The sequence below is a fragment of the Bactrocera tryoni genome, chromosome 1, assembly GCF_016617805.1.
Source record: "Bactrocera tryoni isolate S06 chromosome 1, CSIRO_BtryS06_freeze2, whole genome shotgun sequence".
Classification (NCBI taxonomy): domain Eukaryota; kingdom Metazoa; phylum Arthropoda; class Insecta; order Diptera; family Tephritidae; genus Bactrocera; species Bactrocera tryoni.
In genome coordinates this window covers 32,687,744-32,706,474 of record NC_052499.1, presented here as the reverse complement: position 1 = coordinate 32,706,474, position 18,731 = coordinate 32,687,744, and the positions used below count along the sequence as shown (strand labels likewise).

General features: G+C 32.9%; 2 protein-coding genes across 7 annotated transcripts in view; one reads left to right on the top strand and one right to left on the bottom strand.

Annotated features, from left to right (window-relative positions):
• The first annotated feature begins 6,406 nt into the window (after nucleotides 1-6,406).
• LOC120774627 overlaps nucleotides 6,407-18,731 on the top strand; it is a 49,258-nt gene continuing 36,933 nt past the window's right edge. For 3 of the 6 annotated variants that reach the window (XM_040104406.1, XM_040104398.1, XM_040104354.1), the window contains exons 1-2: nucleotides 6,407-6,938; nucleotides 9,673-10,210. In XM_040104406.1, coding sequence (XP_039960340.1) covers nucleotides 10,090-10,210 — 121 coding nt within the window. In that variant the 5' untranslated portion in view covers nucleotides 6,407-6,938; nucleotides 9,673-10,089. The remainder of the gene's footprint in view (nucleotides 6,939-9,672; nucleotides 10,211-18,731) is intronic. The other 3 variants (XM_040104367.1, XM_040104371.1, XM_040104361.1) reach the window with 3 other exon arrangements.
• On the bottom strand, nucleotides 11,475-17,579 carry LOC120774683 (probable cytochrome P450 313a4). Its single transcript, XM_040104416.1, has 8 exons — nucleotides 17,405-17,579; nucleotides 14,931-15,134; nucleotides 13,488-13,673; nucleotides 13,352-13,421; nucleotides 13,187-13,298; nucleotides 12,913-13,131; nucleotides 11,727-12,150; nucleotides 11,475-11,638 (listed from the first exon to the last, which is right to left on the bottom strand). The coding sequence occupies exons 1-8, from the start codon at nucleotides 17,577-17,579 to the stop codon at nucleotides 11,475-11,477; spliced, it is 1,554 nt and encodes a 517-aa protein (XP_039960350.1).

Sequence of the window (18,731 nt, the reverse complement as noted above, 5' to 3'; positions counted from 1 at the left end):
CCCCGTATTGAACACTTCCATCTTCGCTTTGCTCGACCGCCGTTGTATCTATGTGGAAAGTCCTCTGATTTTTGTTTGGCTGATAATTAGTGACCGATGGCGGTCTCTTGCCTTGGAGTTGGTTCCGATGTGACCTATTCATATAATTAATTCTACGCGAGTGTATACTCTGGTCAACTTCCATAGGCTCTAGCCTTGGTTGAGGCTTAGGTGGCCTGGGGGAGCGTTTATATTTGGGATTTGTACAGGCGGTTGTTGCCTGTCCAATTGGTATATTTGTGGCATATGTGCCAATTGAGGGTAAAACTCTTGCCTTTGAGCTTGTATTGGGTACCTTCTTGAAAAGGTTTGATTATTTTGGTACGTTCTTTTTAAGGTATGCGCATGAGTCGTGCGGAAATTTTGGTTGTCCAACTTAAGACATAGGTGAAGGGCCTGGGGCAGGTCAACAGGTTCCCTTATTCCTAGCAGCCTTGGGAGGTCGCCATTCAGCCCTCTTATGAAGGTATCTAATGCTCTGTCCCTGTAGGGATTGTGTCATCATCCGCAAGGATTCATTACTCATTTCGAGACAACCTACTTTATCTAAAATTAAGGACAGATGTTTGTAAACTAGCTGGTAAAATTCTGCGACTGTATTTCGTCCCTGTATAAGAGTGGTCATTTGGTATTCTAGTGTGTACAGGTCGCGTTTGTCGGCGTAATGCATGGAAAGACATTTTGTTATAGCAGACCAGTCGAGAGGCGTGTTATAAGATTCTAGCGCCATGTCTGCGTTGCCCACTATTTTATTCCTAACCACGCTAAGAATACCGTAATACTTTGGGGTTCCTCTTAGGGGTTCGTATATTTTTAGGATCCGATCTACGCTTTTCCTCCATGAATTAAATTCGCCTGCGTGACCGGAAAATTCTTTCAAACATTTAACGACGTCGGGTATCCTATCTAAGTCTATTAAATTTGTCCTGTGGGTTTCTTCTATAGTTTGGTCAGTTGCTAAAGACAAACTAGCATTTGGGTTAAGAGCTGACTGTACTATTTGTGGTCCTTGTTGCCTAAAAATGTCTGTTGCTATGTTTCCTATGAGAGTCGTTAAGTCGTCAATGCTCAATTGAGCGTTTCGCGCCGCCTGAGGAGTAGGTGTTGCATTATTTTGGAGAATTGAGGGGCGAACAAGATTGTCTGGATTTGCCATCTTATAATTGTTAATATAATATTGTTACTTTTAAAATTTTTCTTACTTTAATATTGATCCTGCTTCCTGGATGCTGATGTTCTTCTCAGGGCTGGTGTCCTCTTGAGATGTTGATTGATGCAATTCTTGGTATAGATATAACGGTTGTAGTCGCTGGGGATAGTACAATTGTTGGCTATAGGTGATTTTAGTACTTTTTATTGTACTAATTTTTTCTCACTGTTTCCCTTAGGAGTCCGAAGCTACTAAGGGGCCTTCACAACTGCGGTTTTTTGCTTCTTCAGTTTTGGGTAATTTGCTGCAGGGTGGCACTAGCACACTGTCACTAGTTTATCACTTAAAGGTCACAGCACAAAGTTAACGTTTTTACTGTATTTCACTTGATTTTACCACAGATTTTGCCACTCGCGCACTACCGGTACTTTTAGGTATACGACGTTCTATGCTTTACGCGTTACAAAAAATTTTTTTTTTTTTTTGATTTCACGCTTTACGCGGTATATTATACAAAACTTTGCGTTTTGTATTTAGCTCGGGCGCCAGTTACGCAATCACTTTCGTGAGAGCGAAAAAAAATACAATTTTAGTTTTTAGGCGGACAGCGATTCCGCGTTTATTGAGTTTAAATTAACAACTGCCCAACTCATCTAGTTTACAAGTACTTATATTTATATTAAAGCTAGGGCTATGCACTTAATTATTTGCATCACCAGTTTATTGTACTGAGCAGACTGCTGCAATAGCAATATTGTTTCAGATTGCGCTTTGCGCAAGCTATTCTTTGGAAAGTTAATATTTCTGCAATAATGCAATATTATTGATTTCCGTTGCATAAAAATTGGCACAACCAATATTGCAATTAATTCCGGGAATTTGAATGTTAACTATTCTTAAGACACGTGCCGGAAGTTGGCTGTGGGGTTACTAACATCTTTGGTGTTAACTCATATATACTATGTATGTATGCATTTTCAAAGTGTTTAATTTAGTGTTTTGTATAATTTATTAAATACCCAAGTTAATATTTTTCAGCAGTGGCATCATTGGCAAATGTTATGAAAAATGCGAGTTTTGACAGCTCTCTCTCGAACCAAAGAGTCTCGTATCAAGTTATCTATGCTTATTGTCATTTTGCTACCGAACAGACAACATTGTTGTTGTTAGATTTCGCACTTTCGCCTTCACGTATGTGGGTATGAGTGTAACGAAAGCAAATGACAGAAACATTTGTAATTATTCATTGTCTTACATATATGCTCTTTTCTGTAGAAGCGCTGCTTATATTAGCTTAATGTAAAAATTGAAGAACTTTAAACGCAAATATATCAAAAGTGGTTCAATGAATTTAAAATCTGTAAAATTTGTGCAAAGTTTCAGATCGCACACTTTAATTTGATGTATTATTTGTCTCTGTACGTTTTGTAAATCTCTGGAAATAAGCGCCTTGTCTTAGAATAATAGATATATAGATAATATTGTATTTAGTTTTTCTTTCAGGAACCTAACAATAAAAGATAAGATTACAGAAAAGAATTTCTAGATGAAAGCAGTTAACTTTTTGGATAAATCCGAAAGCAATCCAAAAGAGGATGAAGCGAGCATTTATGGAGAAGCATGGGCTGTAACATATCGGAAATTAAATAAGGAGCAGCAAGTGTTGCTAAAAAATTGATTGATGAAACTTTATTTCATGGCCAAATGGGAAACCTCAGCATAACATCTGTTATAAATATTGAAAATCATCGGCCACATTTTTCGCATCGGAACAACTGATCATCGTCTATGTACTTCGCAATATTCATCACATTCAGCTGTACCAGTACAAATAATTTCGAATGAAGTTATTTCTGCTTCATCAAGTCGGTAATTCCAACATCTATTCGATAGCCCAGAGTTCCAAGATTTTAACGAATAATATACTTTCACAACTATAGTATTAAATTCAAAACATAGTACAACAAGGCTTCTGTAAATACAAATGTGTACCTGAACTAACACCACATTTTGACCTCAGTTTTGAATTTTTGCTTGTTTATTTCATATTAATGTATTTTATCTTTTATGTTATGTTATATTTTTTACAAAGTGTCCTTAGAGAATTGACTCCAAGTTTATGTATGTGTATATGTATTACTTACTTGAATAAATGACTTTAATTGAGCAACTATAGATTCACAGGCTGAAATGTTTGTTAAAAATTTCAAATCTTCGTAGGTTTGTCCAGAAGCAAGGAACAATGTTGCAGATAACCTCTCATTTGGCGTAATTGCATCGCGCATTATAGCATTTTTCTTCTGTATTTCAGGGGTTATTCTGCTCAGAAGCATTCCATAAGTAGTTGCATCCATGCAAAAAAAGGCCACAATTCCGATTTCTTTACCGCGATTTGAAGGTACCGTTGGAAAGAGGAAGTCCCCCTGATTAAAAAATACATATATAGAGTTATAGGTACCGCAAACGCTTAGATTACGACACATTCGACCTTAAAGTTCAAAAATTCCCAAAATTCGAACATTTCAACAAGCTATTTTACCACATTAAACACACTTTACTCACAATTTTCACTTCAAATTAATTAAATTAAACTATAAGCTTTTAAATAAATCCACATTTTACTCTTTTAACAGTTTTTTTACCGAAGAAATCTTTATTTTAAAAATTACATTTTACGCTCGTAGTGAACATCATGTGTGTGCTAAAAATTACAACGAAATGGAGCGCTGCCATGTGATAATAAGGAAATTTGCTGAAATTCCTTTTTTCCCACAAATTCCTCTATCCATTCATATGGAAATGTTCTTTATTTAATTTAATAAACAAATAAGTAATATTATACATATATCATAGTAATATTTTATAATAATATTATATAATAATATTATATAATAATATTATATATATTGTCACCTAATATACAAAGCAACGTATTATCAAAAACAAGAAAAAACGTTAACTTCGGTTGCACCGAAGCTAAATACCCTTCACAGGTGCATTTCCGTTTGTAACTATGTGTTCCGTTTGTATGGAAGCTATATGCTATAGTTAACCGATCTGAACAATTTCTGCGGAGATTACATTGTTGCCTTAGAAAATAATATATACAAAATTTCGTAAATATATCTTGTCAAATGTGAAAGTTGTCCATTCAAGAACTTGATTCCGATCGTTCAGTTTGTATGGCAGCTATATGCTATAGTTAACCGATCTCAACAATTTCTTCGGAGATTACATTGTTGTTTTAGAAAATAATATATACCAAATTTCGTGAATATATCTTGTCAAAAATGAAAGTTTTCCATACATGCATTTGATTCCGATCGTTCAGTTTGTATGGCAGCTATATGTTATAGTGGTCCGATATCGGCCGTTCCGACAAATGAGCAGCTTCTTGAAGAGAAAATGACGTTTGCAAAATTTCAAAACGATATCTTAAAAATTGAGGGACTAGTTCGTATATATACAGACAAACAGACGGACAGACAGACGGACATGGCTAAATCGACTCAGCTCGACATACTGATCATTTATATATATACTTTATAGGGTCTCCGGCGATTCCTTCTGGGTGTTACAAACTTCGTGACAAACTTAATCTACCCTGTTCAGGGTATAATAAATGGAAAGCGCTGACAGATATAATAACCGAAATTTAACCATTTTATAACGAAAACTCAAATTTTGTCTCAATATCAGTGCAAGATAACCAAAAACTGTAACCACTTTATGACGAAACTCAATATATTTTTTATTTTAACGCAGAAAGGAGTACCATACGAAAGTACTTCAGTCACCCCGGGTATTCGCACGACCAGGGTTATTTTTTTAAAGCGCAGCCGAAGGCCGCAAACGAGAGTACTTCAGTCACATAAATCACATATTACACATATACATACATATGTAGAAAGTTTTAGTTAATATAGAAAAAAGAATCAGGGGAAAAACAAACAAAGAGAAATTGTTAAAAATCCTACATATTTACTGTTTAAGATGTGGCAAGGCTCGTTTTCCTCATAATTGTAAACAATCTAACCTTTTCAACGATGAGTGTGCTAAGTGATTTTTAAATTAATAAATTTAGGTAAAACATAGCAAAATAAAAGTGAAATGTGAACTTATTTCAATGTTTAGAGTGTATATTTAAATATACAGAGTGAAACTCGTGAAAAAATTTAGTGAAACATAGAGAAATACCATGTGTTATTAGTGCAAATTTTTGAACTTTTAATAGTGAATATTTTAAAAAATAAAAGTTACTTTTATATTAGTTTTGGATATTTCTTCTCTGGAGAAGCTCCCCTATCCGCACATACCCAATTTATACGGAAATTCGGTTTTTTTACCCCTCCGCGAAAGTAATCGGAATCGTGCCGAAAAAGGTTTGTCAAATCTTTTGCACTACTAATTTCCATATCTTTTAACAAATGTATATGAGAGCGATTATTCCTTTTAATCAACCAATCCGCTACCCAAATCCTTTTTTTTATACTTTTCTTTTTTTTATTTTTTTTATACACATATAAATTCTAATGGAAGGCATACACGAACCAATTACTGTACCAATTTCATCGAATTGAACGACTGATTGTTGTATGAGTTGTACCAACTGATTGGATGAAAATCAAAATTTTTTGATATTTTGTTAAGTTGGTTGTGTTAGTTGGATCGTGTTTGGGTTGGTCGTGCGATTTCAAACGATTTCGCCATTTTACTTCGGCTGTAGAAGAGAGCGCTTCATATATAATAAGTAAAGCAACAACTTCCGAACTCATGTTTAAGCAACGAAGTGAATATTCAAAATGAAGTTGGCCTCAAAATTGTATTAAAAGTTGTGTCGTATGTAGCGACAAGGGCAATTTCTAGACCAACTCAATCAACCAACTAATTGTTGTGTGTATGCCTTCCATAACAACTGTTTCGTTGGCGTTCAAACCTACATATATTCGTACTACTTACACATGTGCTAATGTACCGCAGCACATCTAAAATGTGCAGAAAGAGCAAAATATATGTACTTGCGGCGGGTCCGTTAATATTAACATACAAGAATCCTTGGATGTTTGGAGACTCTCTGAGAGACACTTCTTATTTGTGCTTTTCGCTGTTTTGAGAACACAGCGTTCCAGCATCCCAGCTTTGCAATTCATCCACGTTTGTTACAGCGTGTCTGAAATCGTACGCTTCAGTCACTAATCGTAGTTGGTAGTTATTACATTTATGATGAGGGTTCCTTACAATATTTGAAATAAAATTTCCATTTACGTCACACGATTGTTTGTTACGGTATCCCCTTTGCGTTAACTCCAGAGTCATTAACCAAAGTGTTTTATAAAAGAAAACTTAGTGGCGATTGGTGTGAAGACTGTCCACCGGTTATTTTGTGTAATTTGACAACTAAAATGAAATTTAAAAACATGAGTATGTGTATTATACGTGCGAATGTATGTTATCGTGCTAAGTGCCGAAAATATTTTAGTGCAAATACGAATAAAATGCAAACCAACTAAAAAATACCCAAAAATGTGTATTAATTAACCAATTCATGCATTACGTTTAATACAGGCAGTGTGGATAGTTGAATTGGATTAATGAGCAATCTGGTCCTAATTGTGATAAAAATTAAATAAAAGTACATAAAATAATATTAACAAAATGTTATGTATAATCTGGAATTATTATCCAAAATGTAAACAGTAAAGTGTTTGGGGAATTATGAAACCTAAGTTCTGAATCTCTTTGAGTGTTTGTAAGCAACATCTATTTAACTTAGTAATAAGTCTTTTAAATACGACATACACCCAGACATACAAACATAAGCTTATGTTGTACATATGTAAAAAAAGGTCATATGTTATATGTGCCATATGAAGACGGATGAGTTATTTATGATTACTATTAAGGAATTTGGTCTATGTGAATTCGATAAAAAAAATCAATATAATACAACCCCTTTTAGACATCATACTTCCAAATGAATACGTTTTCGTCTTAACTAAATAAATTTACAAATTTAATATTACATGAAGTGAAGTGAAGTGATTTATATGAACATACATGGCTACATACATAAGTATTATGGTTCCATTCTCAGGATAATTTTTGTGCACTCAATAATATTTATTGTATTAGGAAGGTTTTCCAAATTTTTTTAACTTTGTTTTAGTTTTGAAGTATGAGTCAGATATTGGAATGCTGAAACACTAAAATTGTATATTTTCTTGAATGGGAATGAAGAGCTACCCAATCTAATTGAATCTTCGATTACAAAATGACGGAAAGAATTAATTAATTGAGAATGGATAAAATAAAATATCCCATGATTGGATATGAACATATGTACATACATATGTAATTATGATATGTGTAGTGTTGGCATACATATTTATATATGTATGTATGTACTTTGTACTTCGATTCCGTTAAGTATGCATACGAGCGTCATTGAAGATGAAATCGTAAAACATTTATTGATAACTGAATTTAAAATAAAAGCGTCAGTACAATTTCCTAATTTTTTTAATTTTATATGTAATTTATGCATTTTCGTAAAATTAGTTATAGTGTGGATTTCTCAATAAATAATATAGCTACGTAAAGAGTGCTTTACTTTTCGTTGATTTATGGTGGAAACAAATAAGAACAAGTAAGGAAGGGCAAAGTTCGGGTGTCACCGAACATTTTATACTCTCGCATGATAAAGTGATAATCGAGATTTCATTATTCGTCATTTACATATTTTTCAAATACCGTATTTGTGTAAAGTTTTATTCCGCTATCATCATTGGTTCCTAATGTACATACATATATGTATGTTATACAGAGAAGGCATCAGATGGAATTCAAAATAGCGTTATATTGGAAGAAGGCGTGGTTGTGAACCGATTTTACCCATATTTCTTACATGTCATCAGAGTGTTAAGAAAATATTATATACCGAATTTCATTGAAATCGGTATAGTAGTTCCTGAGATATGGTTTTTGGTCCATAAGTGGGCGACACCATGCCCATTTTCAATTAAAAAAACAAAGCCTGGGTGCAGCTTCCTTCTGCCATTTCTTCCGTAAAATTTAGTGTTTCTGATGTTTTTTGTTAGTCGGTTAACGCGCGTGGTTATTACTCGATTTCTTCCATTTTTGAGCTGTATATGGAAATGCCTGAAAGAGACGACTCTATAGAGTTTGGTTGAGATAGCTATAGTAGTTTCCGAGATATGTACAAAAAACTTAGTAGGAGGCGGGGCCACGCCCACTTTTCCAAAAAAATTACGTCCAAATATGCCTCTCCCTAATGCGATCCTTTGTGCCAAATTTCAATTTAATATCGTCATTTATGGCTTAGTTATGACACTTTATAGGTGGGCGTGGCAGTGGGCCGATTTTGCCCATCTTCGAACTTAACCTTCTTATGGAGCCAAGAAACACGTGTACCAAGTTTCATCATGATATCTCAATTTTTACTCAAGTTACAGCTTGCACGGACGGACCGACGGACAGACAGACATTCGGATTTCAACTCTACTCGTCACCCTGATCACTTTGGTATATATAACCCTATATCTGACACTTTTAGTTTTAGGACTTACAAACAACCGTTATGTGAACAAAACTATAATACTCTCCTTAGCAACTTTGTTGCGAGAGTATAAAAATAGATTGTATGTGGTATTAAATGCACCAAAGAGTTCGATATACGTGGTAAAAGTCAACCAGGCAATCGAGAATCATTTTACGAGTTTGGGATATGAGGTTTATACCAAGATCTAGATCAATTGCTTCATATTCAGCGCTAAGTCACATTATATTTAAGAAAACTTTTCCACTTTATTTATACATTTTGTTCAACATAATCAGTTTAAAGCCAGGTGAAAAATCTGAATTCACTATATCGGTAATATTGGGGGTAGGGGAAGGTATGTATGGATTGTGTTATTCAAGTAGACTCAAGAACATATTTTCGCACAAATTTATGAAGATGAAATGTACATATTCCGACCGACATATTCGAAATAAAGTTTGATAAAATAACGAAATATCCACACATTTTCGTAATTAAACTATGGTATATCCAATATTTTAATCTCACTTGATTGTTTTACATATTGATCGATTTGAAGAGAGATGACACACTTTAATGACACTATTTCTGCAATGTTTTATTTCGATAACATGATTAGCACTTGAGTTATATTATGTAAAGTGAAAGATTCAGATGAAATTTAAAATTTTAATAAATGGAAAGTAGGTTTAGTTTTAGTCAGGTTCCGCCCATTTTCACATCTTTTTGGTTGATATAGCTGTAGTGGTTTGAGAGTTAAGTTTGTATAGTAATAGTATAGCTTTTTAAAATTTTTCAAACTTCAAATGCCCTTCCTACTGTTCGAAACGTGGCAATGATCCCATCCCACTCATCTACAACACCAATCTTCTAAAAATACCAGGGAATACGTATAACGAGTTTTATCAAGATATCTTCATTTTAGTCTCTTTCACAGGTGGACCGACAGAAATTCATACGGAATTCAACTTGTCTCGTCATTCTTATCATTTATATACATATTTATGTAACTATATAGCTGTGTATCGATAAGATAGGTGTTACAAACAATCGTTAGGTATATGAAACTATGTTACTCTGGAGAAACATGTTGCTAGAAAATAAGAAACCGAAAACGCTTAGTGATCAATGTGAAGTTAACCCGAAATTATGAAATTAAATGATATCCGACTGATAGTTAAGGAACTGTACATATGTAGGTGTGTGTGTAATAACTATATAAATAGTGACAGAATAAATAGAGAGGAAAAAAGCAATATTTTAGTGCTGTTACCGCTAATTTCTTGTGTCGAGAAACCCTACTAGAATAAACGAAGCAGCCAAGTTCATAGTGTGCAACAAAATGGTGTTGCTGAGTAATCCACATTTGTTACCGATTTCCCACTTAAAATGGATGGTTATTTACCCTATGGTACTACTACTGTTACAGCCTATTCGTGACGTTGTTGGTGGAGAAAAATTAGGTAAGTTCACGCTTATGAATAAATTGATATTTTAATTCGCAATATATCTCTCTTACGCTTCGCTTGGTGATCTGTCCATACGTACACACAATAAAGAAGTGAAATATTAACGCCCCTTTTCTATTACTATTTTCAACTCAGCTGCATTTTAGTTTACGTTTTGAAATTCGGTATTATCGACATCAAATCAAATTAGGTTGATATCAAAAAAATACAAATACATAATGAAAGCTTATTCTCCTGTGTGCCTATGCAATAATTTTTGTGAAAATGGTTTGTAAACATACATTTGGTTTGTATAAGTATATAGTATATAATATAGGAAAATTTCGAAGGCTGACTTAATTCAAGCACTTTGTCCTTCAAAAACTCGTTTTTACTTAGGATTCTGTGCATAGAAAACTAAAATGTGCGAAATTATCATTAATTATTTATTTGTATTTATTTATTTTGAAACTTTCGAATTAATCAATGATATCGTAAATAATTTAAAAATAAGATTAAAATGTTTAATTACACTCTGTTTTGAAGCATCTCAATACAGACTAACTTGAGCTAGAATTGATGTAATCCTGAGTTGGTTTATTCTTGACTTTTATTAGTGTTTCTGTAGTTTTTAAATGGATAAAAAATGTAAATAATAATATAATGTATCAAATTTTGCTGAGTAAATAGGGAATAATAACCCTGTGTAAGAATTTAATTGTAAAATTTTCTTCATTTTTATTTTTAAGAAAAACATATGAAAATATTTATCTACCTTAAATTATTTAATATCTACTTTAATCTGTTTTGATTTAACTTCTTAAATTGATAAAAATACAACACAGAAAAGTAATGTAAATATACAAAAGTTTTTGAAATAAATTACAATTTTGAAACAAATCCTTTGAGAAATTATCTACAATGTTTAAATGCGAAGTGCTGCTTTTTTTACCCAAGCCTTTGTTGGTCTAATCAGAATCCTCTCTTTGTGTGAACATCGAAAGTGTTGGAATAAGCTTGTGAAATGAAAATCCATGAATTGGGAAGAGGATTTAATAGTTATAGATAATTGCTATATTTGACGGAAACCCTAAGTAAGAGTATTGGCAGCCAAATATGGTATACATATTTCACATTAGTACATATTTTATTAATATTACATTATAGTATTTAGTTTTTTTTCTCGAAGGGCACCCTTCTCATGTCTGGTTTAAGAATGTAACTAAATTCAATAACTAATTTTATTCATTTAATAATGCTTTATTTGCACCCAAGTGCATTATTTACACCGGTCTTTTATTGTAAACGCCGGTTCATTGGTGTATTTAAGTGATACATTATTCGTAAACTTTAAATTTTCCAATTTCACATTGGTTTCAAAGGAAAAGTTCCGAATGAAACCTGCCAATAGTACTTTAATCGCCATAAGAGCATATTTCCATCCTGTGAGAAAAATAATATAATAATTATAAATAAACGTTTATATTTGTAGGTACAGGCATTTAATTTATAATGTGGTTAAAATGCTTACCTATACAATCTCGTACCCCTTTCGAAAAAGGTATGTATGCATGCGAATGCTTTTCTTGCAAATTCTCTCGCAAAAAATTCTCTGGGTTGAACTTATCAGCATTTGCACCCCAGATATCAGTTCTCCGATGTAAATCGAAAATAGAAACTAAAATTTCGATTCCTTTTGGAATCACCAAACCGTTACTCAGTGTAGTATCTTGTATGACTTGACGACCAATCATGGGTATGGAAGGCATTAAGCGTAAAGTCTCATTTACGACCATATCCAAATATGGTAGATTTGTAATATTTTCACAGTCCACGAAAAAATGTTTGTCGGGGAACATATTTTCGATTTCCTCGAATAATCTTTCTTGTACAGCAGGATGCATAGCTAACATCAAAAGTGCTGACAATAGTCCATTGGCGGTCGTTTCGAAAGCCTATAAGATGGTTAATAAAGAGTATAAATGACGGAAATACAAAGGCCAGTTACTTATAGATTACCTAAAAGAAACATAGAAATCATAAATCAATACTCTAGTTATTTATTACTATAAACATTTTATTTGAACATTAAAACTACGAATTTTATTGGTAAAACTTTTATCTAATAACATTCTAATTTTATTGGAATAGAGTTTTCAAGTTTATGACATTTTTTTCTGCAGCCTCTACAATTTACTACATTTCAGCAACAGGATAAATTGAAAAGTTTTTATTTTAAATAGTTTAGCAAAAAGATAGTTTACTAAAAGGAGTGTAAAACATTACTAAACAGAATTTAGCGGCATAGAGTCCGTGTTTTAAAGTACATATGTACATATAAGTATATTCAATTATTAGGCAATCCAATATAATTGTTTGCTTAATTTCGTTATAACTACATATATCAGCGCCCCTGCGGTGTGGATTTGTGAAATGAATGAAAGGTGGATATATCATTATACACTTGAGTCCAATCGAGAGTCCGCTGAAAGTGTTGCTGAAAACCGTTCAATACAACAGTTGACCGGCAAGGTTATATCAGTTTTTTTGGGATTTAAATAATATTATTTTCATCGACTATCTCAAACATATTAAAACAATCAGTAAGCAATACTACGATATTAAAATAAGGCAACGACTTTTCTTCCTATGTGATTGTAGATTCTATAATTTATATTATAAATAATTGAAAAAATTAAAAGCATTTTTTTACATACCGCAGATACAATTGTGTTCGTTTCACCAATGAGATCTTGATGCGAAAATTTTCCTTCTCGATATAAATTTATAGCGCGGTCAATGAAAATGTTTGGTTTCTTCTCATTAAATGTCTTATTTCCATGTGAATAACTGTTAACAGTATTATTTGAGGATATATTGACATCAAGTCGAATATTTTCCGTACTTGGCGTTTGTGAGAGTTTTCCATATAAAAGCTTAATATTCAGAATAATTGTTGATGTTCATTGTTTTATATCTAATACTAATTACCCCTTTAATAAACTTGTACACAAATTCCTTCGATGCTTTCGTAAACCAGGCGTACAAACGATCCAGTTTCACATATGCTAAGAAGCATTCAATTGGCAGTTTTTCCATGCTTCTAAAACTTTTTATAACAGTATTAAACTACTTTATTTATTATTTTGTACTAACATGATATATGACTTCACTAATTCCTCTGATACCTGATCGCCTTTTTGCATCTCATTCCCCATAGTGGTTTCTGCATTAAAGTCGATTAATACAAGCTAAAGATACTTATGTAAGTACATATATTAAATGTTCTCACCAACAGTTATACTTAGAGTGATCCTTTGCAACACTTCACTAATAAAGACATGCTCATTCCTTGTAAAGTTTCTGAATTTTAGAACAGCCCCATCTTTAGCTTTATTAAATACGGGCAAAAATGAGGTCAGTACTTTCTGATGGAAGCTTGGATTTATCATACGGCGATTTTTATGCCATTGATCCGCTATGCCATTTAATTGAAATCAAATAATTACAATTTTTAAATTTCGGTTAATTAGTTATTATGAAATAGATGTTTGCAATAAAGCCGACATTATGCAACAAATAATAATCGACTTAAAAAATATTATTTCTAAAGAAGTGCTTCATGCAGTTCAAGGTTTCAGTCAAATGCATGGGTTTAAAGATAATAAATTAAGCAGAGTATTTTGGAAAATTTTAAAACTTAGCTAACCGCCTTAAAAAATATTATTTCTAAAGCAGTGCTTCAATTCAGTCAAATGTATGAGTTTAAACATAACATGCAAGGAAGGGCTAAGTTCGGGTGTAACCGAACATTTCATACTCTTGTAACTTGCCGGGATCAAAACCTAAGAAAATGGTACCTTCAGATATATGAGGTCTATGCTAGAATATACATAAGTAGCCTACTTTAAGCGCACAATTCGGGCAAAGTCTTATCTCAATACATTCTTTGATGATTGGTTTGCATACTGGAAAGTAAAAAGAATCAAATGGAATTATAATTGTGTTAAATAGGATGTAGGCGCGGTTGTACTCCGATTTCGCTCGTTTTCGTACTGGAATATACTAATGTAAAAATGATATTATATACCCAATTTCGTCGATCGGTCTGGTAGGTCCTGGAATTGGGTTCCTTTAAAACCCTCTCATACCATCACACGGGTAAAAATTTACTCTGTAGTATTTAGTTATTGATTTATCGCGCTTTTAGTAGTTTTTAACAGTACCCTTATATGGGGAGTGGGATGATAATTATCCGATTTCATCCATTTTTACATTGTCGGTAGAAGGTTTTATAAAATTTGCTCTAGCCGAATTTGGATATTGCAGCTTTAGTGGTTAAAGGTACTTTAAACATATTTGAGGGCGCCCAATTTTTCAAAATTTTTATTGCACAGATGCCCCTTGCTAGTCTGCTCCCCTGTGCCAAATTTCAGTATCATATCGTAATTTAGTACTCAGTTGTAGCACTTTAAGCGTTTTGTTTTTGAGCATCTACGAACTGCCACAGACGGATGGACGAACCGACAACCCTATATAAAAATCGATTATGTTTTGTATCACCTAAACCTTTAGGTGAACAAAACTATTATGTTCCGGAGTCTTTCAACTATGCTTCCTAGTAATTGTGAAATACATGTAATTACTAAAAACACGTAATACTAGTAGAACGAAACACATTTTTAAATACTCACCAACCTTACAAGTGTTCAAATATAATAAATTAAATTTGTACCTGGACTTGCAATAAGACCTCCTTTGAATGCGTCATAGAGTGGCTGGTATAGTGGCTGGGCTTTATTAACCAAATCCTTTGCAGATAGCACATCTTTTATGAAAGGTGGATCAGCTGTTATAATAACTGGATACATGCCTATCCATGTACAAACAGTGTATGCCTTACAATCTTTGAATATTTTGCCAAACTCTTGAATAAGATCTGTAATTAAAATACGAATTAATAGAAATTAATAATTAATTTTGCTTATAATTTTTTATACACACAGCCGTACACTCAATCAATATACTCATATGTATGTACTGTTTTTATACTCTCGCAACAAAGTTGCTAAGGAGAGTATTATAGTTTTGTTCACATAACGGTTGTTTGTAAGTCCTAAAACTAAAAGAGTCAGATATAGGGTTATATATACCAATGTGATCAGGGTGACGAGTAGAGTAGAAATCCGGAAGTCTGTCTGTCCGTCTGTGGCACAAAGGATCGCATTAGGGAGGGGCATATTTGGACGTAATTTTTTTGGAAAAGGGGGTGTGGCCCCGCCCCCTACTAAGTTTTTTGTACATATCTCGGAAACTACTATAGCTATGTCAACCAAATTATATTGAGTCGTTTCCTTCAGGCATTTCCATATACAGTTCAAAAATGGTAGAAATCGGATAATAACCTCGCCCACTTCCCATACAAAGGTTATGTTGAAAATCACTAAAAGTGCGTTAACCGACTAACAAAAAACGTCAGAAACACTAAATTTTACGAAAAAAATGGCAGAAGGAAGCTGCACTCAGTCTTTTTTTAAAAATTGAAAAAGGGCGTGGTGTCGCCCACTTATGGACCAAAAACCATATCTCGGGAACTACTATACCGATTTCAATGAAATTCGGTATGTAATATTTTCTTAACACCCTGATGACATGTACAATATATGGGTGAAATCGGTTCACAACCACGCCTTCTTCCAATATAACGCTATTTTGAATTCCATCTGATGCCCTCTCTGTATAATATATACTACATTAGGAACCAATGATGATAGCGGAATAAAAATTTACACAAATACGGTATTTGAAAAATATGTAAATGACTGTTAATGAAATCTCGATTATCATTTTATCGTGCGAGAGTATAAAATAAGTTTACTAATAATAAACTTAGCCCTTCCTTACTTGTTTACGTTGCTTTTAGCCGCATATTTCTAGGTTTTTTTAGCACACTCTCCCATGTGCACTAAAATGAACAGAAAATTAAAGAAAACTTAAAAATATCGAGAAGGAATTGAACTATAGGTATACAGCAATATTTATTAGATAACGTTCAAGGAAAACAAATGAATGATTAGAAAAAAGACATAAAAGAAGCATAAGGCATTGCCTGATTTTAGAGCCACTGAATCGCAGATCTTGACTTTTGGCAGGGATCATTGTCCTGTTGAAAAACTGCGGAGGTGTATACAGATAACGGTAAGCCCTCCAAAAAAGATACGAGATTTTCAAGAAAGTTCTGGTATGCTACAGAATATATTTTGCCTGTGTTGGATCAACACCATGCTTCGTAAAGAACCCCCACTACAGCTTCTCGCCGGTACTGAAATTATTGTTTTATTGTATTTAATTTTTTACCTATCGGTCAATTGTGATATAACTTAATAAAGATAGTTCACCATATTTCGCTTAAAGCAAAATATATACAATAATATCATTGAATAAAAATGGAGATTAAAAAGAAGTCTAAAATCTTTAAAACAAATGAATTGTCTCATTAACAGTAATTATCTTTCATGTATTATTTTGAGCAAATTCCAGAATTTAGTGAGTTTTATAAAAAAGAGTACTTTTAAAATTTGCTTTTTACTTTTTAAAAGGGTTTGGCTTTTGTTACACCTCCTTTTATCTTATTTTACCTTGTGGTTAAAAATGTTACGACCTACTGGTGTGTTCAAAAAATAACATTTTCGTTTTCCAAAGTTTGAGTAGCTTTTGTTTGGAAAAGTTGTTGTAATAATAGAAAATGTATTGTTTTGTATTGAATGAAATTTTTTGTTGCCGTTAAATGTTTTCTTGATATGTTCGCTTTTATTGATGTTTGAACATTCTTTATCGGATTGGCGTATGGGGACAGTTTTCGGTGATTTAATCGCGGGAAAGAAAAACGTTATTTTTTTAATGAACTGTATATGTGTAATGTGTACATATGATATATGCATATCACTAGAATTGAATGCATGAGTTTAGTAATTAGATATGTATATTCGTCAAAAGACTCTTATATAAATAATTGGTTCTTGAAATAACCACAGATTTAAACACTAAATTATTATTCATTCAAGCGATCGAAGTCACATTCGAATTTGGAAGAATCCCGACAATTGTTGTTTTGATATTATTTAACTAAAACATATTCAAAACGAGAATTTCGGCGTTCTCGTTAAATATAAGTGTCAACTATTCAATTCACTATTTATTTATGCGTACTATGTTGGCTTTTAATGCGAAGTAATATTCCAAAAATGGGCCATCCAAATAATCCTGGGAAGCGTAATGCGAATAGGTACAGATTTTTTCTCATCCACAACCAGTAAAACCATAATGCTAACATTAAACTTAGAATTATTAGTTTAATAAAATCTCGTTTATCGGCGAGTTCCATGGTCTTTTACTTGGTAATATTGTGTATTTACTGATAGTAGAAGTATTGTCTAGTTTATTAAATACCACTTTTTGGAGATGCAATTTTGAGATTTTTGCATTTACAGCGCTTTAATGTTTTAATTAACCTCTATGTATACTCATATAGCCTGTAGGAAATTCAACTACGTTTCAAATTGAGTTGTGAATATAAAGATAGGTGAAACAATTTGTAAATTATTATATTGTTGTATATAAACTGGAATATATGCATATACATACATAAATTATATAATAATTTGTTTAATGGGTTTTAAATAAACACAAGCAATTTTTTAATTAAGCTGACATTTAGTTTTTCGGCAGAGGATTTAACCATTATTTAGATATAATCCACACAATAAGGCGACCTCAGTACCTCACTCCCAGTGGCGTAGCTACCTAGGGTCTAGGCTAGGGTCCCTCAAATCGTTGTATACATTATGATAATTCATTTGAGAGAAATTCAAAATGTATGCCCAGTGAATTCCTCTAATTCTTTCTGTTGACAGTGTTGTCAATTTAATGGATAGTGATATGTGCGTTTTATTATTCGCCGATGTGCGTTTTTTGTGAATTCGGGTTAAGATATTTTTCGAGAACGGTTAATGCTGTATCAGGAGTAAGTAAACTGATGTCAATAATAATGGTCAATATAGTAGTTCAATTTTATTTGATTTTAACACTCATATTGATGACCGTTTAGTCAATAAATTGTGTCAAATCTATAAATATCGTGAAAAAATGCAAGTCACCTGCAATAGGTACAAAAATTCAGGTCTACAATAAAACTTCGTTGTTTTGATATTTTCAAAGCATTATTAGAAATAGTTCTAAAGAGTCCCAATAAAGGTGAGCGTTGTGAAGCAGAGAGTTTTAAAACAAAAATTCTAAATCGAGTTCGTGTTGCTTCGCGCTTTCATGCACAGTGTATTGAACAGCATTAATTATGCAGCCAAAACTCTACAAAACTGCGACCTTAAATTTGGGCGAGGTCTTACTCGACCCCGACTTTTATCGCTAATAGCACTTAAAAACAAAACCGCATCAAGCCTAGGTTTAAACGAAGTCATTGATACTTTTGCGAAAACTAACCTGCTATTCTGTACTGCGTTACAGTCTCAAGTCTCTAAAT